This window comes from Daphnia magna, linkage group LG3 (assembly GCF_020631705.1).
Source record: "Daphnia magna isolate NIES linkage group LG3, ASM2063170v1.1, whole genome shotgun sequence".
Classification (NCBI taxonomy): Eukaryota; Metazoa; Arthropoda; class Branchiopoda; order Diplostraca; family Daphniidae; genus Daphnia; species Daphnia magna.
In genome coordinates this window covers 6,549,508-6,576,591 of record NC_059184.1, presented here as the reverse complement: position 1 = coordinate 6,576,591, position 27,084 = coordinate 6,549,508, and the positions used below count along the sequence as shown (strand labels likewise).

Genomic DNA, 27,084 nt, shown 5'->3' with positions numbered 1-27,084 from the left:
ATCTTCTCGTTAGCCTACTCGGTGTCCTACTACGCTTCTGAAGGAACCTGGTACCAGTTGGCGCAGATATCGAGAAGATGTTTCACCAAGTGAAGGTCCCAGTAGAGGACCAGTCGGCCTATCGGTTTGTCTATCGAACGCCTGGCATTAATCAAGGACCGTTAACGTACCAAATGACAGTCCACGTCTTTGGATCGGTATCTTCCGAAACAACCTGTATCTTCGCCCTAAATCGGACTGCAGACGATCATCGCTACCAGTATCCGGAGGAAGCAGAGAGCGTTCTATGAAACTTTTACGTTGACAACTACCTCGATTCCGTCGATTCCGAAGACGGGGCAGTAAAACGGGCCCGCCAGATGAAGAAACTCTTACAACTTGGCGGTTTCAATCTAAAGAATTGGACTTCCTCATCAAGGAAGGTTATTTCGGCTCTACGTGAGTTCGGTTTGGCTTCACCAACACCGGACCTTGATTTGGAGAAGTTGCCCATCGAACGAACACTTGGAGTGATGTGGAACGGGGAAACGGATATGCTGACGTTCAAGATACGGAAGCAGCCTAGTAATGACGTTCTCACCAAAAGGAATTTCCTCAGTATCATCTCCAGTGTCTACGACCCGTTGGGACTCGTCGCTCCTGTGGTTTTCCTAATGAAGTCTCTTCTGCAAGACTTCTGGACGTACGAGAGAAGAATCGGCTGTGATGATCCTATTCCCGAAGAATTAGGCCTACGTTTCCACTACTGGTACGAGCACCTGGAAAAATTTGTAGTTGCTGATGGTGCCAAGATGTTTCCGACATCAACGTGGACGTTGAACGCAACAGCACCTGCATGTATTCACGGATGCAAGCTTAAAAGGATTTGGAGCTGTGGCGTATTTCCGCTTCGTCTTCGAGGACCAGTCGATCAACGTATCCTTCGTCATGGCTAAAACGCACGTAACACCAGTAAAAGGCCACCCGATACCAAGATTGGAGCTGCAGGCTGCTGTGGAAGGCCTAAACATCGCCCTCGTAATTTGTCGGGAGCTGGAAATCGACTTACGGGAAGTTACTTTCCACACCGACTCGCAAACCGTTTTACGTTGGATCCATTCCCGCACTTGCCGATTTGAAACATTCGTGAACAATCGGATTGGCAAGATCCTTCGGAACACAAATCGAAGACAATGGCGTCATGTTTCAGAAATTAAAAATCCCACGGACCTGTGTAGTCGAGGCATCGACCCGAAGAACGTCGACGAGTTGGTGAAATTCCACGAAGGTCCATCGTTTCTGAAACTCAATCCGTCGGAGTGGGATATTTGGGACGATATCGCAGAGTCGGAGGAAAGTGACGTAAACGTAATTCGAGTCTTCTCTGTCAAAACGGAGGAAGAAAACCACTCGATTGATGACTACGTAAGAAGGTATTCTAGTCTGCTGAGGATCCAGAGGGTTATCGCTTGGTGCAGGAATTTCGTGACAAACGCCAGAGCTAAGACGATAAGTTGCAAGCCAACCGTGGGAGAACTGACGGTCGAAAAAATTTCGACGGCCCTCACAATATGCGTTAAACGTACTCAAGAGCTGACATTTGCGGAAAAAATCTACGCTTTAAAAAAGAGCTTAGAGTTACCTCTGAAATCGAAATTACGCACGTTCAGCCCTTTTCTGGATGAGGCAGGGCAGCTACGAGTAGGTGGACGTATTCTACAGGCTCCAGTTGACTATTCCACAAAGCATTCCATCCTACATCCAGCCAATCAACTCGTGGCGCAGCGCATTGTATGGGAACATCATACGCGGAATCTCCACATCAAATCTGAAAGATTGCTGGAGGATTTACCCGGTTCGTGAGTCTACGTGGAAAGCCGAACGTTGTCTACAGTGACAATGAAACCAACCTCGTCACTGGAGAGAAAGAACTCCGTCAGGCTCTAACGGAATTGGTAGAACGACACCAAGAGCTACAATCAAAGATGGCGTGTCAACAGATTCAGTGGCATTTCTCTCCCCCTCACGGACCACATTTTGGTGGAGTTTGGGAGAGAATTGTGCAGTCGTGCAAACGGGGCATGCAAGTCAGCGTGGGAAATCGTTTAGTTACCGATCGGGTCCTACGAACGGTGATCACGGAAGTAGCGGTTTTTCTAAACGCTCGGGCATTAACCCACCTCAGCATGGATCCAGAAGATCCCGACCCGTTAACACCGAATCACTTTCTTCATGGAGGAGCCCGTCCCTACGTGCCGCTAAAGTTGGGAGATGCTGAGAACATGGACGTCACAGCAAAACAATTCCTCCAAAGCCAGGCCATGATACAACATTTTTGGAACAGATGGCTTCGTGAATACGTTCCACACCTGAAGGAAAGGAGGAAATGGTCTGAAAATCGGCCAAACGTTAGCGTCGGGGACCTAGTACTCGTCATTGAGCCGAATACCCTACGTGGACAGTGGCCATTGGGAAAGGTGATAGAAGTCCTCCCCAGTGAATCGGATAACATTGTACGAGTGGTAAAAGTGCAAATCAGCAACCGCAAAAACCCCTGTATTCGTCCAGTGACTAAGCTCTGTGTTATGGCTACGGCCAAAGAGCAGGACGTTTACGTAGAGGGAATTTAAAAAAAATCTCTGTATAAAGGAGTAAAATGAAGTATAAACTGTTAAATTGTCCAATGTAAAAAAAATGTCAAGTGTCAAAACTGTAAAGTGTAAAAATTGTGAACCCTAAAAATCTCATTGTAAAATGTCCTATGGCAACGCCACCTATACCTAGTTCAAAGGGCAAAGGCAAAATTAGGTTGCTTACTGTCTAACCCTTGACCGCTTAGGGAAACTGTTTACTCCTTTACGAATATTAGACGACAGTTTCCCTTAAGCTCTCGCACTATCAACACCAAAGTGATCATTGCCGACTCAACATCATGGCTAAAAATCTGTCTCCATCTGTCTCATCCATCAAAGAAAAATTGAAAAATTCCCGTGAACGTGAAGAGGAGTGAGCGGCCAATGTTCATCTTCATCGACAATACCTACTGAGGACCCGAACGGCGGCTATCAACGTGGTTTTGGCCCACCAAAAGGCCATTGTTCAACTCGACCAAGAACTAGAAGAAAACTCCAAAGACATAAAAAAGTGCACGTCCACTTCATTTCTGCACGGGAAACCATTCTTAGCAGCTTTGTTGGATCCCTGTTAAAAGAAAAGAAGAAAGCAGCAGAAGTTCAGCCGGACGCCCCACAGTTTGTCGCGCCCCGTCACACCCCGACGATCGTGTGTTTCCTGAGGACCCACCTCAACCAGCCGGGCATGGTGTCCTGCGGCCGCAAGATCCGGGAATGTGATGGCTTCATGCTGCAGACTAACCGGGAGCGGATGGAGCTGCTATCCGCACAGCACAGATGTTTTGGCTGTTTTCTCCCGCTCTCCGTCGCCGGTCATTTGAATTTGGCCGCTTGTCCCCACCAGCGCTTCTGTGCCATGTGCGGGACCAATGACCACCATCAGATCCTCTGCGCACCGAGACGGGTGTACCAGGGAATCATCCCTGAGTAGACGTAGACGTGGCCTCTAAACGTGGCGAGCTGGAGACAACAGAAGACTTTTCTCCTTTGTTTATTTTTCCTTTGTAAGTTTTTTTTGTTTCCTGTTTTCCTTTGCAAATTGGTACTTGATGTATTCTGTTTATTGTTCACATCCGACGGACTGCCTTGTGTTATGTGGGATTATTCAAAATATGAAAGTAAAGGACAGTTTATATCACATGGTTACTTCTTAACTAGCAAACTCTTGGTACAACCCCACATAACACAAGGCAGTCCGTCGGATGTCCGACAGATGTCGGGGTCGGATGTTGAGTACATCTTTTTGATATCCTCCGTACAGCCCGATATCCGATTTGGATGTCCTATGGATGTAATTTTTTTTGGTTTTGACCGCCCTCAACAGCGACGTCGGACATTCTAAGGATATCCGAACGGGCTTTCCTTTGGCTATAAATATGACATGTATTGGACCTCTAATCTAGAAAAAACATTAGGCTATCTCAGGATTAGAACTCGGGTCTCCCACACTACAGTCGGAGATTATTCCACTGTGCCAATCTATAGGTAGATTATACATGATTTTCAAACAATAAATTTTAAAAGAAAAGAAGAAAGCAGCAGAAGTTCAGCCGGACGCCCCACAGTTTGTCGCGCCCCGTCACACCCCGACGATCGTGTGTTTCCTGAGGACCCACTCCCCCCCACCCACTCGAATTTTTATAAAACACTTGAGCTTTTTCGATAACAAATCACATACAGGATTTTTAAGAAGTCAAGATGATGTCGAACTTAGGTTAAACCACAAGTGTATAAATTGAAATTAAACAATTAAGGCTAAATATTTTTTGAATTTTAAACTTCAGCAGGATTTATTAAGTTTAAAGTAGTTTTTTATTATTTGACATTAAAATCCTATCATAAGTATACTTGCTTTGAATATTATTAGATGCCGAATAATATTTATTTTCTGTAAGTTAATTTCCAATGGCTTGGTTCCCGTAAGCTAAATGGAAAGCCTGTGCAAACAAACTCACGACTTCCATATATTTTATTCATTTTTTGTAATAAATTTAAAAATAAACCATCCGGCAAATAGATAATTACTCCTTTATTTTTTCTAGTTTTCGTATTAAATGCTGGACTTCAAATAAAAATATGTTCAAGGGTAAAATTAGAACACTGTTAAGTTTTCCCCTTTTGGAAATAAAGAAATTTTGACAATTAATAATGAAACTTAGTGATCGGCCCCAATTAGTTCTAATCGAGTTAACCGCCCCGCACTGATAAAGTGCATTCGTGGTTGAATTGAGGTGCCATTTTTTTCAACCGGTGCGGTGCGGGGAAAAATTTGAGGTTAACCCGTTGGCCCGAAGCAATAAAAAAAAAATGTCGTTCTTTCGGCCATAAGAATGCACTAAAAAAACGGAGGTGTACCTAATCGTTTGGTGGGTACTGTATATAGCATCAAAATTTGAATTTTAGTTTTTTACAGGCATTCAATTTACTCTAGTCAAGACAGATCAACCTTATTTTTGTCAAGCATTGGCTGTTGTTCGATAACTGTTGCTCTTAAAAAATATGTATGCATGTAATAATTCCAATGAATAAAAATAAAAATGCGCACAGCTCTTAGCAGTTGACTATTTTATTTTATTTTTTCCTATAGGCCAAATCCATTATATTCTATTTTCTTTCATGCACAACTATGAATGAATTAGACAACCGTAGCGCAGTTAAGTTGTCCTTCAGAATGCGGCAATGTGGTACCAAACTTTGCAAAGAATGGTGCCACAAGGAATGTCTTCCAAAAGAACAGCATTATGCCTTTCAGGAGTTCTTAAATACCCCTTGGAAATACCCCAAATCCTTTTAATTATTACATGTTTTATTTGCATTGTTGTACCAAGAGTTTACCTAGTTAAGAAGTAGCCATGTTATATAAACTGTCCTTTACTTTCATATTTTGAATAATGCATATGTTGACTTTTAAATACTATTTTTAGTTTGAAATTTAATATCAGATATGGGCATGGAGTCCGCAGATACCAGTCCGCAGTTTATCCTGTCCGGTCCGCACTTTCAATCGCTCCATGTACGAAACGGCCCGCATTTTATCCCTAAGTCCACGAAAAATCTGTCAAAAAATTTTGGGCCAGTCCGCAGGTGAAAGTCCGCAGTTTCTCCTGTCCGCAGTCCGCGGTCCGCGTCCGCATTTTATCCTGGCCCGTCCGCATCTAAATGTCTGCAGTTTACCCAGTTGGCGGTACAGCGTCCGCATGTTATTCTTTCCCCCATTTAATTTGTCACGTGGTGAAATTTGTACTCTATTTTTCAAAGCTCTAAGATTAATCACAAATACTGAAGTCGGTTCCTTCAGCTAGGTATTGAAATTTCCTCCGCCATTAAAGCTCTTCACTATGCCTCCTGTAAAATCAAACCCAATTAAAGTTTCACAGCCTCTTGCAACAACTGTAAAAAAGAAGAAGTATTTTTTCAAATCATCTACCAACACAAACTTAACAAAAAATCCAGTACTGAAAGAACAACTGGAAGCAAAACGTCCAAAAAATGTTGCTAGATTACCAACTAAGGCTGGTGAGGCATCTTCAAATTGGAAAACACTGAGCATGCAGATTAAGCCAGTGCAGTCGAAAGGTAGGTTATTATACTTAGAAAGGAAGAAAAAGGAGGCAGCAAAGAAGGATGAAGAAAGTTCTGAAGGAATTGTGGCATGTAAAAAAACTAGTGAAGATCTTGATGTCTGGTTTGATGATGTTGACCCCATTTTATTGGACAGTCAAAATAATTGTGTGACAAGCACAGTTCAAAGTGGCTTGAATGGAAAATCGACAGAGTATGCAAAGTTTTTTAAATTGTTTCCATTTATCACATTATCTTATTTAATTTTTCCTATCAGGCTTACCAAAGTTTTGGCTTTGGATTGTGAAATGGTAGGGATTGGAAATGAAGGAAAAGAATCCGCACTAGCAAGGGTGTCAATTGTAAATCAACATGGAGAATGTATCTATGACAAGTTTGTTTTACCTGGAGAAGAAGTTACAGACTACAGAACTTCCTTTTCAGGAATAAGACCTCACAATTTAAAAAATGGTATAATAGTGATTATTGGTGAAAATAAAGCTTTCGTTCAACTGAATATTTTAGCAATTCAACTTGGAATCGTCTGCCATGAAGTAGCTGAAATTTTAAAGGGTCGAATTTTGATTGGGCATGGCTTGAACCACGATTTGGAAGTACTCATGATCAAACACCCCAAATCGAACATTCGGGATACGTCACGGTCTGTGTTACTATATAATTATCTTTTAAATTAGGCGAACGTCAATGAAAAATTTTTCCCTTTGTTTTCTTAGATTCAAAGTGTTTCGTTCAGTAGTAAATGGAGCAACACCAAGTTTGAAAAGGCTGGCACAACAATTTTTGGGAATTGAAATTCAAACGGGAGAACACAGTTCGGTAAAACCACATAATCAAGTTTATATCCGCTATGTCGCTTGGATGGCGAATAAGAATTAATTTTAAAAGTTTACCTAAAATTTTATTTACACCCTGTTAACATTGCCGGATCACGATTTCTCAAGGTACAAGATGCACAAGCTGCGTTGCGTTTGTATACGATGTTTCATCAACAATGGGAAGCGGATTTGATTGCCCGAAGGGCAGAAAGAAATTCCAAAATTGTGAAGGGGAAAAAATCAAGCAAGGAAAGCATTCAAAGCAAGGACAGCATCCAGTAGTAATGCTCCAAATAATACTGATGTTGATAATACTTCTTGACACTTCTGTAAATGTGTACTTCTCATTCAATAAAATTGAGATACATTTGATGTAAAATAGAATTAATACTAGTTTAAGCAGCCAGAATACTTTGGATTCAAGTGTGTGATGTACATTGAATATGAATAGAAAAAAGTCAGTTGTTCCCTTTATTAATGGTGGACCCAAAAAATTTAACCCCTAACCTTGATCTACAGAGAGTCCGAAATAATCTTGTGTTGATTTGAAAACACAAAATCACACAAGGAATTATAAAATGGTGCTAAATATTTCAAATCAAGAGTGTGAGGTGGGAGGTAAAAAAACGGAAGCCTTCTTCTTCTAGCATACTGGCTTAGTTCTTGATCATGAATTTGAACATTTTGATCAGTATCCATTACAAACAGTATTACAACTGAATGGGTCAAAGAGTCAAGTTTACTATCTGCATAGTCCAAAGATGTTCTATCAGCCCTATTCACGACTATGGCCACTGCATCAGTTTTTTCCAGACATGCCTACAGAAACCCAAAGTTAAAATATTATTTCTAATATCTGTATGGTTTTTCTTACAGTTGAAATATAGTTGTATCTCTTTGAACAGGATTCCCCTGATTCCCAAAACTGTAATTTGAACAAGCAAGTTTTAGCTTGAACTTGTGCTGGCCAATAAATATTTTTGACATGGATTCCTATAGTTTCAATATAACCAGGGAAAACTGTTGGTTTTCCTGACAAAACAGATATGGTTTTTGTTTTCCCACTTCCAGCTTTACCCAGCACTCCAATTTTGAATACAACTTCCTGGGTTCCTGGTGCAATACTTGGATGTTCTAGAATTCCTAGACATATAAATGAAGTACTGTTAATTCTCCCTGAAAAACAGTTCTCCAAAAAGATCATTTAATACCAAAATGTTTCAGAATTTTGTTGTTGTTTGGGCAATAAAGTTGTTGTACAATCAGTTCTCCTTCTGGGGTTTTATACCAATCAGGATTTAGGTATTTCAAAGCAGTGTTGTTTTCCATCATACATTACCACAAACTACCTATTGATCATGCTCTCTCTTTTCAAGATCTTTTGATTCTAATACAAAGGCAACAAAAAAAGCATTCCTCAATGCCCACAACACTACTTTTACCTGCTTTTACAAACTTGGGCGTAACCATGGCCTACTCTATTGTTAAGGACGGGACTGTTTCCCTATCACGCCTTGTTAAAGGGTGTCACCAGAGTAATAGAATACTGGTGTAGCCACGGCCATTTTAACTCCCCCTCTCGGATTTTTTCCCAAAAGTTGCTGCAAGTTTCGCGTATCGATTGTGAGAAAATGAGGCAAGATATCGATTTAAGTGTCCCGTAACCGTAACGCCACCTATGAATTGAGTTTTAAGGGTTGTTATTGTTATAACAACCCATATTTTTATACATACTTTTTTTCACACTAATTAATTAAGCCACTTTTTGTTTACTTTCTGAAGTACAGACGACGAAAATGAGCAAAAACATAGCGAAAACGTAATACATCAGAAGTTCACAACACAGCCGCTGTGGCGCTTTCGTTATGGGCCAGAAAGACTTTCAGGCCAAAAAGGCAATGGGAGGGCCCGCCATGAGCGTGGCTACACCAGTATTCTATTACTCTGGTGTCACTGTGGGTCTGTGGGCTATTTTCATGGAAAAATAAAAAATACACAATTAAATGCAGCTTTAAAAGGCGATTGTAATCATCTAATTTTTCTTTATAAAACGTATCATTTAAGAAGATATTGCAATTTTAATTTTGGTAGGAGGGGGAATTGGGCGGGCCGCCAGTGCCATCTATCAACCAAAAATCGCAAGTTCTTGCTGATTGACAACTGAACTCGAAATCAGAGTAATAGAATACTGGTGTAGCCACGCTTATGGCGGGCCCTCCCATTGCCTTTTTGGCCTGAAAGTCTTTCTGTCCCATAACGAAAGCGCCACAGCGGCTGTGTTGTGAACTTGTGATGTATTACGTTTTCACTATGTTTTCGCTCATTTTCGTCGTCTATACTTCAGAAAGTAAACAAAAAGTGGCTTAATTCATTAGTGTGAAAAATGTATGCATAAACATATGGGTTGTTATAACAAAAACAACCCTTAAAACTCAATTCATAGGTGGCAGTTACGGTTATGGGACACTTAAATCGATATCTTGCCTCTTTTTTCTCACAATCGATACACGAAATTGTCAACAACTTTTGGGAAAAAATCCGAGAGGGGGAGTTAACATGGCCGTGGCTACACCAGTATTCTATTACCATGGTATAAGAGCTTAAGGGTAGGAACACTCCTCTCGGATTCCCCTATACCTGAAGTGTCGTCGTTTTCAGGAATGTATTTGGCGCTGCTAAACAACGTAGTCGAGATTGTTAGGGAGGTATAGGAAAAAAACATGTTTTTCGATTTTTTTTTTTTAGTTGTAATGTTTTCATAGCTACCAAAATTTTTATTCCTATAGAAAATATGTATTGTTCATTTTTCAGAAATGAATTAAAATTAATAGGTAAAAAGTTATGAATTTGGAAAAATCGCTACTTTTACCAACGGGGTTTTGAACATTTTTGGCGCGTATATAAGGGAAGCTGGGTTGGGCAATTTTCCCCATAAGCCCGCCAAATGGTTGCTGATTAGCATTTCTCAGTGTGTTTATCAATTTTTTCAAGTGACAAGTGATGTGTTTTTTAATTTTTCGTTGTTCCTTTCATAGCTATTAACGTAAGATATATTTAAAGAATAAAATTGTTTCATTTCTTCCATTAATATTTGTAATAAATTGGTTTAGGTTTTGAAAATGCCGCATAGGTATTTGCATTCTCGTTTCAAAGTTTTTGATCTTTCAGTCAATAAAACAATCTCTATTGCTACATTTCTTGTCTTATTATTTTACAAATAAAATACGGAATAAAGAAAACACCAAATGAAAATGAAAATAAACTATGAGAAATGCTAATCAGCAACCATTTGGCGGGCTTATGGGGAAAATTGCCCAACCAAGCTTCCCTTATATACGCGCCAAAAATGTTCAAAACCCCGTTGGTAAAAAGAGCGATTTTTCAAAATTCATAACTTTTTACATATTAATTTTAATTCATTTCTGAAAAATGAACAGTACATATAAAGCTATTTTCTATAGGAATAAAAATTTTGGTAGCTATGAAAACATTACAACTAAAAAAAATCGAAAAACATGTTTTTTTCCTATACCTCCCTAACAATCTCGACTACGTTGTTTAGCAGCGCCAACTACATTCCTGAAAACGACGACACTTTTCAGGGATAGGAGTGTTCCTACCCTTAAGCTCTTATATCATGCTATTACCACGGTCTAACAGGAGAGGTAGACAAACGCCATAAGAGCTGACTGGCTCAGTAGGGTGGGAGGGTTCCATGGCATTTCGCTAGGAGCGCCACGAGCTGAAAAGGGCTAATGAGAAAAGACAAAAAAAATATATCGTGCACCTCAGCATCGCTCGAGCATCTATGAATGGCGGGTACAGGATTAATACGAACTAGAAAATAGTGTTATACAAAGTTTAAAAAGATTGGGATAGGCTTCAAATCTTGGTTTTATTGAACAGTTGAAAAATTAAAATAGGAATATCACAAATTAAATTGAATACAACATGAATAATACCAGTGTTTCGGATTTTCTAAATTTTCCGGATTTGACTCAAATCCAAATCATTGCGTGTGTTTTGAAATCCGCTCCAAATCCTAAGCTCGAAAAAATCAGCAAAATCCAATCCAAATCAAATCCAAATCCAAATCCAAATCCAAATCATTTTAAATTTGAGAAAATCCGTTCCAAATCCGATCCAAATCCGATCCAAATCCAATCCAATTCACAATCTATTGTTAATTTTATGATTGCAACATGTAACACATAGTTACATACAAATTCTTCTACATATTTCTGTGTCAAGGTAAAAATGTTTAAAATTTCCTTTTAATTTTTTTGACTTTAATCCCTAATTTAACATCAAATAAAAACCCAAGACTTAATTGGATTAGTTTACTTTTTAATAGAAGTTTTGCTAAAAAGTCTGTTCGACTTTTGATTTCTTACAAAATCCATATAAAAAAAAAAACTATAATAACAGGTTCCTTTAGATTTCTTAAGTTGGATTAAATCTTTTTATTTCTGAGTATTCTGACTGACAATGGTGAAAACAGCAAAAAAACAAAGAGTTAGCCACAATTCATCATTTTTGTTTGACAGGAGTCACAGGACTCTTAAGTTTCATATTTCGCTTTATGAAAAGCATTTTCGCGAAGAGAGGAGGCTTAATGCGATTTCGTTTAGCCGTTGCAATGTCCGTGGCGGTGCTAAAGACCCGTTCGATCTCTCCTCCCGAAGCGGGCACCCCGAAGAGCTCCCTTGCTATCAAAGCCAACAACGGGAATCGATGGGCGTTTACTTTCCAATAACCCAAGGGACTAAAGCGCAAGTCAGAAGGACAATCATTGTCAAGAGAATCTGGACCACTTGACTGGTACACTGGTTCTGAGAGGTAGAGTTCAAATTCATCAAGGACCTTTGATGCGCTAGCAGATTGAGCCCTTTTCTGGATGACCGTTGAAAATAGAGCCCGAGTCAAGGTTTGGCGCTTAGACGGAGGTGAATTCATTGCCCTACCTGCCGTGCCCTCTTGAATTTCTTGGGAGTCTCTTAAATTATAAAAACCAAATGTTTAATATTGTGAATTCGTAATTTCGGTTAAAAATGGTCCGTACGCAAATGTTTGTATCGGTATTTCAGTTCGGATCTAATGGACTGCAAGACATCGTTCTCAACAAGACCAGATGACTGAATCCTTCTTCTTTATAAAGGATTTGGATTTGAAAAAATCCGGGTTTTTGTTGGGGGGATCAAATCCGATCCAAATCCAAGCCATTGAAAAATAAGGCAAATCCAAATCCCTTAAAAATCCGGGAGGATTTGGATTTGATTGGATTTGGATTTGATTTGAAAAAAAAATCCGAAACACTGAATAATACAATTGATATAAAAGTGAACATTGAAATCAGTTATTTTTTTTGGCAGTTATTAAAATTTGCATGGTTATAATTTGGACATTCTTCGTGACTGATGTCGCTGTCTATTTTTTTTGAAACTTCCTACGTTGACACCATTTAAAAATAAACCAGATGCTGACAGAATAATAATTTATAATAATTAGGCAAGAAGCCTGACAGCACGGTTGACAGCTTGAGCGACCAAGCAGCCAAGCTTGCTGACTGCTGAGGTGCACGATATATTTTTTTGTCTTTTCGCATTAGCCCTTTTCTGCGCGTGGCGCTCCTAGCGGAATGCCATGGAACCCTCCCACCCCAGTGAGCTATCCCAGCTGATGCCAGGGATAGCGCGTTTGTCTACCTCTCCTGTTAGACCGTGCTATTACTCTGTCGAAATTTTCGGGTGCCATCTATCAACTAAAATCGCATGATCTTGCGGGCCGCGGTATGTCGTGTACGCGTACCGTGTACCGTGTACTGGTATATCGTGGAAAACGATCGTGGAATGGGGACGGAGTCTAACCAACGTTTTCCACGAAGTACGCCTAGCTAGGGCTCGTCCCCGGTTCTCGTAAACCCGGTTTACCAGCGGTTCGTCGCCAAAAAAAGTCGCCCATGAGCGATCTGGGTAGTCTATTTGCCAAAGTGGGTAGGCTGGGCGGATTTGATGGGCAAACCGGGTATACCCACCACCATCTTGGAAAATGGCGGCTTGTAAAGCCCCAAGTTAAATTAAAAGGAAGGGTAGCAAAAAAAATTTTTTTGTGGCGGGAAATTCAAAGGGCGTCACTTGATTTCAGGGAAAAACTCGGGTAATCGGGTAGGAAATCGGGGATAATCAGGTTTTGTACCCGGGTAATGGAAACGGTTTTCGAAATTGTGTTACCCACATGGTACCCGGGTAGGTAGTGGGCACAAAGTCTTAGGAACCGTTACCCACCGGATCCAATTTTTTTGCCGAGAAGACCTACCCATTCGCCCAAATACCTACCCATTGGACACGGGGCCGAGCCCTTCGCCTAGCAGACGACTGTCGTTGGATGGTATATCGTGTACTGGCAGCGTGTACTTATATATAGTATTTGTATATAGTAATATTTTAATACGCTTTTATTGTACATTGTTTTTATATATAAATTTTATCCTTTAACCTATAATAGATAACATATAAAGGATTACAAAATTTTAAATGATATATCGGATTCCACCGCTTCTAGTATGAACTTCGTTGAGGAAGGTAGACAGCAAGCGCTAGCCTGCATGTCGTCGTTGGTGAGAACAAAGGATTCACGCATGGAATATGAATTAGCCCAATGCCAGCGGATGCAAGATGAAAACACCGGCGATTGTGGAGTTCTTTGCATAGCTTTTGCTTATTTCCTGCGTCGCGTCTTGTTTATCTTAAAACTTTTTTATAGCTTTTTGCAGATTTGGCATTACCGACGGAGAATGCGGAAGATCTTCCTCGTTATGGTGGAAATTACTAGGTCACATATAATATTTACATATTATATGCATATAAAATATTTATATACAGTATCCATACATAATATTTATATATATTATTTTTATATATAATATTTATGTACATTTATATATAGCACGTATATATAACAATTATATGTAATATTTGTATATAAACTTTATATATATTTATATTATAATTATTGTATATTATATTTAGGTATACAAAATAAAATGAAAACGAAACCATTGGGGAACAAAATTTCTTTATATTATGCAGACCCTTACATAATAAAAATGCCATGTATCTCGTGGATTTTGTGTCTTTTGCCTTTTCCAATATTGGCGCAACTTACGTTTGTCGGCTGCAGTCGGACGCACCTGGTTTAATTTCTGTGAGATAGCACTTTCCAGTTTCGGTGTCAAGCGATTTTTTTCCAATTTCATCTTTAGCATAGAGCAAATGGCATCTAAGCAGATAAATATGATTAAAATACAACTCTTAAACAATATTTATAGTAGTTATAGTACTATATAAACTATAGTACTATATACTACTACTATATACTACTACGTATACCACCGTCGTCTGTTATGAGACACATATCGTGTATTTTAGCTCTCATCTATAGTAAATTTTCAAATAAAATAGTGACACCTGTATGGTGAGCTTAGGCTAAAATAAGAGACAGATTCTCAGTGCATCGAGTGTGTGACTCTTATTGGATACTTTCTGCTAACGTAATAATAATCTTCCCAACTGAAGGCCTACTCTGACAGACCTACTCATATTTTGCCTCAGGCAAAAGTCATTGTTGTGGGTAAGCCAGAGAATACTTTGCTAGTCTACCTTGAACGTCCCCGTTAACTGGCATGCCAGACGACGAGGGAATGGATATGGAAGGGACGGCAGGGGAGGCTAACGGTGGGGGGAAAAAATGCATGCACAGGAACTGTCAGAAGAAACTCACACAATTAGGCCAAGGTAACTACAAGTACTGCTCAAAGCAGTGCAAAAACATTTGCTCTCTTTTGCGATCAAGGGACAGATCAAACAGTAACATTTCACAGAAGCGACAACGAACAGAAAGCGAAAAGGATTTTAGCAAAATGGCTCCAGAAGACTTTATTAGCATCATCCAAAAACTAGAAGCAGAAAATGTTGAACTATCGGAAAAGTACAACAAGCTACAAACTGAAATGGACAAAATCCACATCCAAATTGGCAAAGGTACTCTTGATTGGATTTTTAAGAAAGACGAAACAGGGCAACAAGACAGCATAACTCCGTTTGGGGCCTCGAAACCAGCATCCCTCGCTGGAGCTGCCAAATCAGTAACGTTAATAGCTAAGCTGGACCCAGAATTAGATACCACCAATTTGGAGGGTAAGTCAATGGATCAGTTTTTTAAAAGCAACGAACAATGGCCCACGCTCCAACACTTCTCAAAGAGAAACAACCAAGCCCGCCTAGTCTTCAACAATGCAGCAGATGCCAAGAAGGCAGAACAGATTATAAAAGAAGATCCTAAACTAACCGGGATGGTAAAATCAATCTCAGAACAGAAATTAAATTACCCGGTTGTTGCCTTTGCCACCGGAACAAATGATTTAGAGGAACTTCAAACTGAAATCGAATACCGGAACGCGCTGTTGCGAGGCAACATAAGCAGCATCAAAATCCTGTCCAGAGAAAAGGGACATGTAAAAATTTATGTTACATCCAAGAAGGCGCAAGTAGCAATCCTAAAAGCAGGTATAATCCACACGAATATCAATGGTTTCAAGAAACACAACATTAAAGAAATAAATCTCAACCGGGAAATAAGATCTTGTTTTAAGTGCCATAAGCTAGACCACATCTCTCCCAACTGCCCATCAAAGACAGAAGTCTGTGGAAAGTGCGCAGAGAAGACACACAAAACAAAAGAATGTGAGCATCTGGACAGTAAGTTCAAGTGTGTTAACTGTAAAAATGGTAAGCATAAATCGGATGACCCAAAATGCCCGGAGCGGATTAAGGCAGTAGATAGGCTCAAAAAACTCTTATCATAGATGACAGAGAAACCTAACAACTTAAATAATCTGAAATGCATACAAATTAACCTACAACATTCCAAAACGGCCTCACTACACTTTTTTAAAATTCTTGTAGAACTACGTATAGACATTGCCCTTATCCAAGAACCCTACGCGTGTATTAATATTTTTGATAATGAATTGCATGTCCCTTCGGTGCCCGATATCTATCTCGTCCATCAAAACCTTGATAGAAAAGATCATGCCTATGGAGCCATAATCCTAACTAAACGAACGATTCTGGCGGAAACAGTCCCAAACCCGGTAAGCAATGAATGCATAGGTATTAAAATAAATGTTGATGAGCCAATCTTTATCTTTTCGATTTACTGCAGGCCATCCAATAGCAAATTGGACGCAGTAATAAACATTTTTTATAATCCTAATTTTAATCATTTCAAAACAACAATAATAGATAGGGGAGACCGGACCCATATTGGACACTGTACCACCTTGTACAGTGTCCGGAAAAATAGTAAAATAAGTTTAAAAAATCTCATTTTTATATTTTATGTTATTTTTTATGCATTCTTCATGTGTTTAAATTTTCATGCATTTATGTCTATTATTTTATGAGTTATTATACAAAATAAAAAACACGGTCAAAATTTACAAATTTTTCCGTTCAATTTATTGAGTTAACTCTTTCATTTATTATTGTAAAATAAAACTACGTGCATGTATGTGTTCGGTAGCCATTCCTATACACGCTGTAAAAAAGAAAAAAATTATATGTGATGTACTGTGACAGTTATCACGCTTTTACCGGGATAGGGTGTTTTGGGGGAATATTGGACGATTAACTTGGGTGAAATCGGACAGCAAAGGGCGTGGAATGGGAGGAGCCTATTCAACGCGCGAAATTTAAAATTCCAGTTGACTAACAGATACGTAGCGCACTCATTTTTACGATAGATAGCCAATAACTTTTAACTTGTATGTTTCTAGGTGCGTTTTCATAACAATAAATTTAGATTAAGATTTTGTTGAATTAACGATGCATTTTATTCAAGTATTCTGCCAACTGATATTCCATTTCAGAAGAAAATATTTGCGAAGGATGAGTTTTACGTTTGATTTGTGCAGGAGGAAACAGCCCACTTGAGGAGAATCATTTGGTATAAAATGCAACTGTAGATGGTTTTAGGTTGAATTTCTCCGCTGATTTCCTTATTGAAGATTTTCCACTCAAAACATCGGAAATCGTTCCGTGTAATGATTCTTCAATTGGCTTTTCTCTCTTTGCAATATAATTCCTCGGCATGGTTTTGTTAGACAGGACTGACTTGCTTGAAGTAAGGAAACTGCAATGTTGTAAAAGTATCGTTGAAAGGTTGAAGGCTTCTTGCTTTGACTTGCTGGTAGGCCTAGTAAGGAAACAATAATGTTGGAAAAGTATCGTTGAAAGTCTGAAGGTTTCTTACTTTGACTTGCTGGTAGGAAGGAAACTGCAGTTTTGAACATAGTTTATCACTGAAAGTATGATTGCTGCAACTGGGCTGAATGTGAGGCAACAGCAGTAGGCCTACTACAAATTTACAATAACAGTATAATTATATTGAAAGTTTATAATTATGTAATAATTAACAAATGTTACAAATGTTACATTTCAATTACGAGAAGAGTCATTAACTTGTGCCATGTCAATGCCTAGGCCTACATCAAACGATTTACTGACTGGACATCGACAAAATTCTGCTGTTTCATTATTAAAGAATAAGCCACAACTATCGTCAAGCCAAAAAATTACATTACCAGTAGTTTCTTCCAACGTTATGAAGCACAATTCATTCACAAAATGCTCTCCTCGAAAACTAGCAGCCATTAGCCTATTCATACATCACGACAAAGCAATGGCTACCTGCCAATTATAAAGAATCGATTGATATCCAATCAATTTTAAGCTCCGCCCCCCTCCATGTTCGCTTATCATTATTTTCTATTATAAGAATTTTTTTTTTATTTTATAGGAAATCACTTAAAAAAATTATACATTTAATTAGTTGTGGCATTACCTATATTTCAGATTTTTTTGGTTGAAATTACTTAATCCCATCCCTTTATTTAGACCCTGTCTAAAGTGGTACAGGTCACTGTACAATTTCACCCCGGGTAGGTCAAAAAACGACCAAAAATTCAAACCTCTATAACTTTTTTTACATTCAAGTTATGAAGTTGAAAAAAATTCAGGGGGTGCGCGAAGGGGTAAAGATTAGTTTAGTAAAGAAAAATTTATTTTTTTTTCTAAAGAATGGGAGAAAAGAGACGAAAACCGGAACTGTCCAATATGGGTCCGGTCTCCCCTATGGATACCAACGCAAAAAATAAGCTCTGGGAAAGTAGTCGCACAGACAAGAAGGGAGCAGAACTTGAACACCTCATTATAAAAAATAACTTGAATGTTGCTAACGTCCCAAATTCCAAACTAGAGTATATACCCTCAAAAACTTCTAAAGTGGATGTCACACTTTATGGAGACAAAGTAAAAATTTCGGGGTGGAAATTCTTGAATACTGTATCCCTCTCCGACCACCCATACATACACTTTGAACTTATGGTTGGCCGACCAAACCGACAGCCAAAAGAACCAAAAGTACCAAAATTGACCAACATAGATAAAAGTAAATTAAGATCAACATTGGATAGTGAACTGCGTAATCTAAATGTAAATTGGGATGGTTTGCAAAGCGAAGCAGACCTAGATGGTATTGTTAATAATATAACTGCAATAATAGGTAATAGTGCAATTAAATAGGAACTGCCAAGAAACAAACAGAGCAAAAGTGAATTAGATTTTTGGACGCCGGAACTGGATAAACTGAAGGCGGCGATGCGCACTGCAACGGCCAAGTATGACAAATTTCTCAAAGCCAATAACATCAAGGATAGGAAGCGTACCAGTAAAGAGTGTTCACCGCAAGAAATAAATTTCCGCTCAGCCAAACGGATGTATCAAAAAGTGCTAAGAAAAAGCAAAGGAAAAGCGTTCGAGAACTTCTGCACTATAAACATGAATAAGGACTTATTTAAGAGCCTCAAACCTTTGTACATTAGTCAGAACACCAGCCAAGTGCCCACGGAACTTGTTGTGGATGGAAGGTCTATGACGGAAGAAGAAGAGATAATCAAAGAGCTAAGTAACAGCTTTTTTCCTGCCCCAAAACCAATTGGCCCAGAGCAGGAAGAAATTATCGACACGTATGCAAACTACAAGAAAGCAAGCGCAAATGAAGTACAACCAACCATTACTAGTGAAGAAGTAGAAGCAGCAGTCTTCGCACTAAACGCAAGCTCGTCTTCGGGCACAGATGGGATCTCAATCTCAATTATACAAGAGGTATATTCATAACTAGCTGATACCCTCCGGATCTTTTACAATAAATGCTTAAACCTCAAATACTATCCTAAGCCATGGAAGGACGCGAAGGTAACTATACTTAAAAAACCCAATAAAGAGTCATATAAAAATGTTAAAAGCTTCCGACCAATTAGTGTTCTGAATTCCCTTGGTAAAATATTTGAGAAAATTATTTACAATAGGCTAACATGGTTGTCGGTGACGGAGAAATGGTTTGGAGAGAGTTAACATGGATTTCGTCAAGGAGGGTCGACAGTGAGTGCCATGCACTCTATGGTCAGTACAATCGAAACAAACCGTGAAATCAGAGGGTACACAGTAGCGGTTTTTCTGGACATAAGCGGGGCGTTTGACCGAAAATTTTGCTCGAAAATTTCGCTTGGCCGGCAGCGATACTGGCCGCACTGACCAAAAGGAAGTGCCCACTCTATCTCATTGACATAATCGCAAGCCTGCTCAAGGATCGGACCGCGATAATCAAAACAAATCAGGGTCATTTCAAATGTTCAATACGAATAGGGTGCCCACAGGGCGTAGTCCTCTCTCCATTCTTGTGGATCATCCTGGCGGAAGAGCTCATAAGTATGTCTTATCCTTTCCCCTACAAAATAATTAGCTACGCGGACGATATTGCTATCGTCTGCTGGCACAAAGTTATTGATATTGCCATCCGCAATTTACAGCTAATAGCTAACGACACAGTTGCAAAATGTGATCGCTATCTATTAGATATAAACGCACTCAAAACAATTCTCATGATTTACTCAAACAAAAGAACAGTAGAGCCTTGTAATTTTAAAATCAAAGAAAACATCATCTCACCCTCTGCGACTTCCAAGTTTGTCGGTTTCGAATTAGATACCAAACTCAGTTGGAAATCACATATTGAGGAAAATTGTCGGGCGACCCAAAGACAAATCCACATTCTGAGGAGATGTTTAAGGCGCACTTGGGGTTTAGACACAAAAAAACTGGTCACTCTCTACAAAACTATTATTGTACCCAAACTCCTTTATGGATGATCAGTGTGGTGTCGAGTTATTCTAATCAAATCATACAAAACCAAATTGCAAACTGTACAAAGAGAAATGGTCAAATGTATCACAAGATCTCTAAAAAAATGTGCCCTTAAATTCCCTTTTAATTATTTCAAATCTCTTACCTATCGAGCTAAAAATTCTTGAATTTTCGGTCAATTATTATCTTTCTCATAAACATGTCGAGTTTTCTCCCTCCTCTGCTGCAACCATTGGTGTGGTACTGCATAAACCAAAACTCGATCAAACAATGGACAACACGCGAAAATTCCACTCGCGAAGGCACCCACCATGGGAGCTGAGCAAACTGAACTACAGATCAGATGATGAAACTCCACTTTCAACAGAGGAAAACGGCTGGCCATCTACACTAAAAGCCACAAATCTACAGCAGGAGTAGGTCTTGGGATTGTCTGTTGTGCATCAAATGTAGTCGTCCAAACCACACAAGAGAAATTAGCCGCAAATACAACTGAAAACCAGGCGGAAATCCTAGGCCTGCTAGCTGCACTGCAATATGCTGCTGCAACTAAGAGCAATTATACTATCTGCAATATTTTTTGCAAATCCGTCCCTGCCCTCAAGGACTGCACTAAAAATGAAAAACTGAACAAAACAGCAACCACCTGTAGAAAGCTGTGCTACGACAATCGGGACCACATTCATCTCAATCTAGCCTCTGCTAAAGAAGCAGAAGGTATTGATCTCGCAAAAGAAGCAGCGAAAGCTGCCCTCGACCTTGGCTCTCAAGTAACTAAAAATCAACCCTGGTCAATAGAACTTCTCAAAGATAAGATCAAGACGGAAATTCAAAAGCTGTGGAGTGACGAGTGGGCTGGCAGCAAAACAGGGACACAAACAAGAAGATTCTTCCCGCGACCATCGGACGCCAGCTGCTTAAATGGAAGATACATACATCAGGAAATAACCCAAGTTCTAACGGGGCATTGCAGACTAAATCACCATCTTCATCTCATCAAAACAACCTCATCACCTCAATGTGAGTGTGGCCATGGCGACGAAACAGTAGAACATTTTCTGTTCCACTGTGCACGGTACGCAAATCAAAGATCACTCTTCATCCAGGCGTGCTCAAGCAGCAACAAAGCGTTTCCACCATCGCTCGAGGACATCCCAAAGTTCCGGTGCATATGGAAAGAGTTTAAAGACTTCATCCTGACGACCGAAAGGTTAAAAATAAAAATATGTAGTACCGCCCAAAGTCTCAGCTCGCAACAACATAAAGCCCACCCCAAATCTTAATTTTACCCGTTACTAGCGAATCAAACAAAATGCCCTCCAAGCCATTGCCTTTTCCAGCTCGTCTGTTCTCGTTCTTCCCTCTTTCTCTTCCTTCTTCTCCGTCTTCTCGCTTGTCTGTCTTTCTGCGCAAAACCTCTGTCCTAACGTACTGTTTTATTCTGCTCCCGTATAGTTTTAAACTGATTGTATAGCCTTGCAATAATTGTTATATGTTAAGCACAACGAAACATGAGCACTGTAACTGTATGGTCTGAGCTAAGGCAACACTCAAATCTGAGTAGGCCTTTCAATAAAAATTAAAAAAAAAATACTACTACTATATATAGGTACTATATATATATGTATATCATATGTAAGTAGTAATACTATATAGTAGTTTATACGTACTATTTATATGTATATATATATTTGTAAGGAATATATATATATAGTAATGCTATATAGCAGTCCTATATAGCAGTTATATATAGCAGTTATATATAGTACTTCTATATTGTAGTTCTATATAGTAGTTCTATATTGTAGTGCTATATAGCAGCACTATACAGTAGTATTATACAGTAGTACTATACAGTAGTATTATACAGTAGTACTATACAGTAGTATTATACAGTAGTACTATACAGTAGTACTATACAGTGAATAAATAAAGATTAGTAAACTTATATTATATAAATACTATATACAAGTACTATATAATACTATATACCGTGCTATGTATAGTATTGTATATACCATAACTATATACACTTTATATCATGTACATATTTTAAGTATATTAATTATTATAAAATGATACGTACAATGCTCCATATAGCACTGTCTATAGTACAATAAGTCTGAACAGGAGCATGTATAATGTTATATAGATATACATTATACAAGCACTATATATCCAACACTATATATAAAATAACTATATACAAGTACTGTATGTGATTATTCTATATAATTCTATATTATAATAATTGTATATACCTGTTACACATAATATTTATTACTACATATAGCTAGTTATATATTTAGATGTAACAGTATAGTTTATAATGAAATAGTATTTCATTTTTATAGTACTTATATGTTTGTACTATACAGTACCTGTATATAGTTCTTCTATACAATGCCTCTTTATAGATATTATATAAGGATACTATATATAGGTATTATATATGACAATTCTACATAGAATAACTATATACAGTACCCACCCAAATTATTGTGCACTTTGTCGTTTTTCGTCCCTTTTTACATGGCTTCTTATGGCACTACGTCCCCCCCTTTTTTTTAACTTTACGGTTCAGGCGTAAAAGATAAGAAAATTAAAAAAATCAGCATACTCATCTATGAGTTTGCCATTATTTGATGTGTTGCTCATCTATGAGCGTGTTATATCCTGAACGGTATATGTGCGTTCAGGTGTACAAAATTTCCCTCTTTTCCCAGTTTCGCGCCGCCATTACTTTTGTTAGTGTACCCCCCAAAAATGTCCCTTTTTTCTTTCGTGCATATCTTTGAAACAAAAAGTCGCACGAACTTATAATTTTCTCCCCCGTTAAAAGAATAAGCTCAAGTTCTTTTTTGTGTAATCAAATTATTTTTTACCCGACTTTTATTCCCTAAATTGTGTTGTTTTCTGCGACCCAAATTTTGTTTTTTCATTCCATAGAAAACTTATTATAGTAGAACGACTATAGCTGTATTTTTGGGACATGCAACATGCGCCACCAGTGGTCTAAAATTTTTTTACTTTCGTATCTCTTACGCCTGATCCGTAAAGTTAAAAAAAAGGGGGGGACGTAGTGCCATAAGAGGCCATGTAAAAAGGGACGAAAAACGACAAAGTGCACAATAATTTGGGTGGGTACTGTAGGTACACGATCGCTTTCCACGATATACCGTGGAAATCGATCCATTCCACGATAATAAGCTCCTCCCCTTCTGGGCGGGGCTAGCCATTCCACGATCGTTTTCCACGATATACCGGTACACGGTACACGGTACGCGTACACGATATACCGAGGTCCTGATCTTGCTAATTGACAACTGAACTTGAAATTGTAGAAAGAAAACAAGCAAAGAGTTATGATTTTTGGCTCCCAGATGGGACCGGCGGACCGCCCAATTTCCCGATTTTCTGATACACAATAATTAATATCTCTTTAAGGGTAAATTTTCTATATAGGGACATTTGGTAAGTCAATAATTATTTTTTTAAACTGAATTTAATAGAAAATAAAAAAAAATACATGGGTGGCATAGGAAATGTCGAACAGTCCCGTCCTTAACAATAGAGTAGTCCATGGCGTAACTAAACAACACAGTCTTCACCCGTGAACGGATTCAGATCCAAGTATGTTATTCCATGAAAACGGATGCCACGAGTGGTGACCAACGGAGGGCCAGGATAAAATGGGGACGTGGACCGCGGACTGCGGACAGGAGAAACTGCGGACTTTCACCTGCGGACTGGCCCAAAATTCACCTACGGAGCACGGTCACGTTTTTTTTAGCCGTTTAGACGTTATCGTACCGAATACCAAAAAAACGACTCGTCAAGCTCCACCCCTTTATCACATAAAATACTCCCGTGAACGCTATTTAGGGATTTTAAAAACATGGAAAAAAAATTAACCTTTTAGGAATTTGAGCACCCACCTTTCCCTGTTTACGGCATGAATTTAAGTTAAGGATTTTAGACGTAAATTGCAATTTAAAAACAGGAAAAACGAAAAACGAGGTTGGGAAATAAAGGGTGTCTAGACCCTCTTGGTAAACCAAGTGAGGATAAATTTTTCCATAAAGCCGCTGTGTCCAACTTGGTCTCCGCGAGACGTTCTCAAAGGGTCACCGCTACATCCCAGAGGGACTATTCTGTTCCTCTGATTGGCTCTCTCCACCCTTACACCCTTCCATGTCTTTCTGCTTTCCACTCCCACATTTTCCTGATGTACACAGCGTGGTTTTCTGTGGGGCTGCCACTTTGATTTGTTTGTTTTTTTCGTGTATTTTTATTATTTACATTTATTGTTTGCTCTTTATTAAGTTTTACAAATACAATATTTTTACTTACATTAATTGTTTTTTTATTTTATCTTATATAATCGATTGAATTAAGTACCGGTGTGTTTTCTTAAATTAGTGTAAATTGTCATCTCATGAGCATTACGTTGGCGGTTCCAAAACCCGATCTTGTAATGATCGGGGAAACTATAAGTCCAAAACTTAAAAAAGTTATAGGAATGGATATATCTTGATTAGATCTGTCCATTTCTGCAAAAATATTGCTTAAAAGGTACTTATTGGAAGAGTTACCCGATTTGCCATTTTTCCGGTAGGTCGGTGTGGTTTAGCGGGTATCCGGTAATCCCTACCCCCAATAATACGTAATATTTAAATAATATTTTGCGGGAAATATATAAGACCAAAATTTAAAAATTTTACAGAAATGAATAGCTCTTGATAAGGGCTATCGACGTTTGTAAAATAACTAAGATAATTTTAATAAACACAAAAATTCGGACACATTCCTGACATACATACGCAATTACTCAGTACTTGTTTTACTGTATTGCACTCACAAGATCTGTCTCACCACGACACCTTGCCTCCCTGGCCATGTTTGTTGGCATTCCAGGACCAATATTTACCAACACAGAATACGTTTATACTGGCCATGCTAGTTGGCATTCCAGCTCCAATACATACACAGAATCTGAATCCTTAGGTATCATACGATACGGGGTGAAGTTAGATCACGGTAAATAAAGAAGGATAAAAGTACACAACAAAGGTTCTAATGGTGTCAACTCTATTCCAGAGCTTGGGTCCCACATAACACAATGCAGTCCGTCAGATGTCCGACAGATGTCGGGGTCAGATGTTGAGTACATCTTTTTTATATCCTCCGGACAGCCTTATATCCGATTTGGATGTCCTATGGATGTAATTTTTTTCGGTTTTGACCGCCCTCAACAGCGCCTTCGGACATTCTAAGGATATCCGAACGGGCTTTCATTTGGCTATAAATGTGACATGTATTGGACCTCTAATCTTGAAAAAATATTAGGCTATGTCAGAATTAGAACGCGGGTTTCCCGCACTACAGTCGAATATTATTCCACTGTGCCAATCTGCAGATATAATAACGCCACTGGGTGTCGGCCTTCCAGATTTATGTGGGGCTGCGTGGGCTGACCCGTAAAAAAACCTGACGTTTTCCGCTTCTCTCCATGACAGCATAACAAACAAATGACATACGACAGCCGCCCTCGTCATTTCTAAACAAACACAAATTGAAAATTAACAAACCAACCTTTCATCACAAAAAATACCCTATTCCATAAAGTTTTACATGGAGAATCGAACTGTAATAAAATTTCACCCAAAAAACGAAAACCCGTGGCACAGGAGGGTCCCTAAATCCACCAACCTGCCACCAACCAATCAGAACCCGACTTTCACGACCGAAATTTGAATTTTGATTTTAAAAAAATATATAAAATTAACAAACAAACCTACATATTTAGAAACAACCCATTGGCACGAAGTTGAATACGGCGAATCCGATAAAAAATAAATGAAAACGAACAACTCCCCTGTTTACGCACAATAATTTTCAGCCAATCAAAACCCGGCTGGAACCCCTAGGGAAACAATAAACATTTTGGGCCCCAATAACCACGGCATAGCCTTCCATCTTTACCAAGGTAAATCTCTCAGAGATTGCCCCAGCCCCTTCGTGGCGCCTTCCAGATTTTTAATTTTCTTTTCATTCTCTTAATTTTAAGAAATGAAATTTTTGAGAAAAACGATATCATGAAATAGCCTAGTGAATTGACTGATTGAGCTCATACGCAGCGTAAGATATAAATGCAATGAAATTATATTGTCTCGTCTATATTTTTTTACTGATTGAGCCTGACGTTTCACAAGCAGACGAGCTATAAAAAATAATACTGTGGTCTGCTTGTGAATCGAGCTAAATTCTATCAGGGTGTCTTTTTTTTAAACAAATATCTCGCGAATAGGGAAAATAGTGTCTCCAATTATTACATATGTATGAAAGGGAAAGTTCTTCTTTCAATTAGAAGCAATCGCAGCTTCTAGTTTTAGAAGCGAACTTTTTCCCATCATTTCGAAGTTTTCCCTTTTTTTCTACTTTTTGCTCTCAATCTCCCCGTTAATTTCGTTAATACTTAAAGAAATTAGGTATTATACATTTAAAAAACAAGTCTACGTCGAATGAGATAGGTCGCGTCCTGATCGGAGCATCACGAGAGCGTCAAAAACTGAAAAACCGTTTTCATCACCCGCCGCCCCACTCCCCAGGGACCTCTCAGGTTAATAGTATTTGGGTCGCATTCGGAAGAAATGTCTCTCGGTTAAACGGCGGTAAGCCTTCGGCTTTTTAATATAAGAATTTTAAAAATCTCTCAGGGATCAATTTCGTTTTCGAACAATACAAACGAATTGTTGTAAAACACTTGAGTTTTTTTCGATAACAAATCACAGCCAGGATTTTTAAGAAGTC

At 38.8% G+C, this 27,084-nt stretch overlaps 2 protein-coding genes and 1 pseudogene across 4 annotated transcripts; 2 read left to right on the top strand and 1 right to left on the bottom strand.

Moving 5' to 3' along the window:
* The first annotated feature begins 5,792 nt into the window (after positions 1 to 5,792).
* LOC116919628 (RNA exonuclease 4) lies at positions 5,793 to 7,381 on the top strand. The gene is made up of 5 exons (XM_032925642.2): positions 5,793 to 6,387; positions 6,451 to 6,644; positions 6,699 to 6,834; positions 6,908 to 7,010; positions 7,136 to 7,381. Exons 1-5 carry the CDS (start codon positions 5,951 to 5,953, stop codon positions 7,289 to 7,291), a joined length of 1,026 nt encoding a protein of 341 aa, XP_032781533.2. The 5' UTR covers positions 5,793 to 5,950; the 3' UTR covers positions 7,292 to 7,381.
* Positions 7,328 to 8,586, bottom strand: LOC116919629 (ciliogenesis and planar polarity effector 2). 3 transcript variants are annotated; one of them, XM_045170965.1, is made up of 4 exons: positions 8,452 to 8,586; positions 8,221 to 8,358; positions 7,884 to 8,152; positions 7,328 to 7,828 (listed from the first exon to the last, which is right to left on the bottom strand). In XM_045170965.1, the coding sequence occupies exons 2-4, from the start codon at positions 8,339 to 8,341 to the stop codon at positions 7,523 to 7,525; spliced, it is 696 nt and encodes a 231-aa protein (XP_045026900.1). In that variant the 5' UTR covers positions 8,342 to 8,358; positions 8,452 to 8,586; the 3' UTR covers positions 7,328 to 7,522. The 3 variants fall into 3 exon arrangements, with proteins under 3 accessions (XP_045026900.1, XP_045026901.1, XP_032781534.2); XM_045170966.1 differs by having other exon boundaries at positions 8,221 to 8,283; positions 8,452 to 8,545; XM_032925643.2 differs by having other exon boundaries at positions 8,221 to 8,561.
* A 4,985-nt stretch (positions 8,587 to 13,571) lies between these two features.
* On the top strand, positions 13,572 to 15,872 carry LOC123470444 (annotated as a pseudogene).
* Positions 15,873 to 27,084: the final 11,212 nt, after the last annotated feature.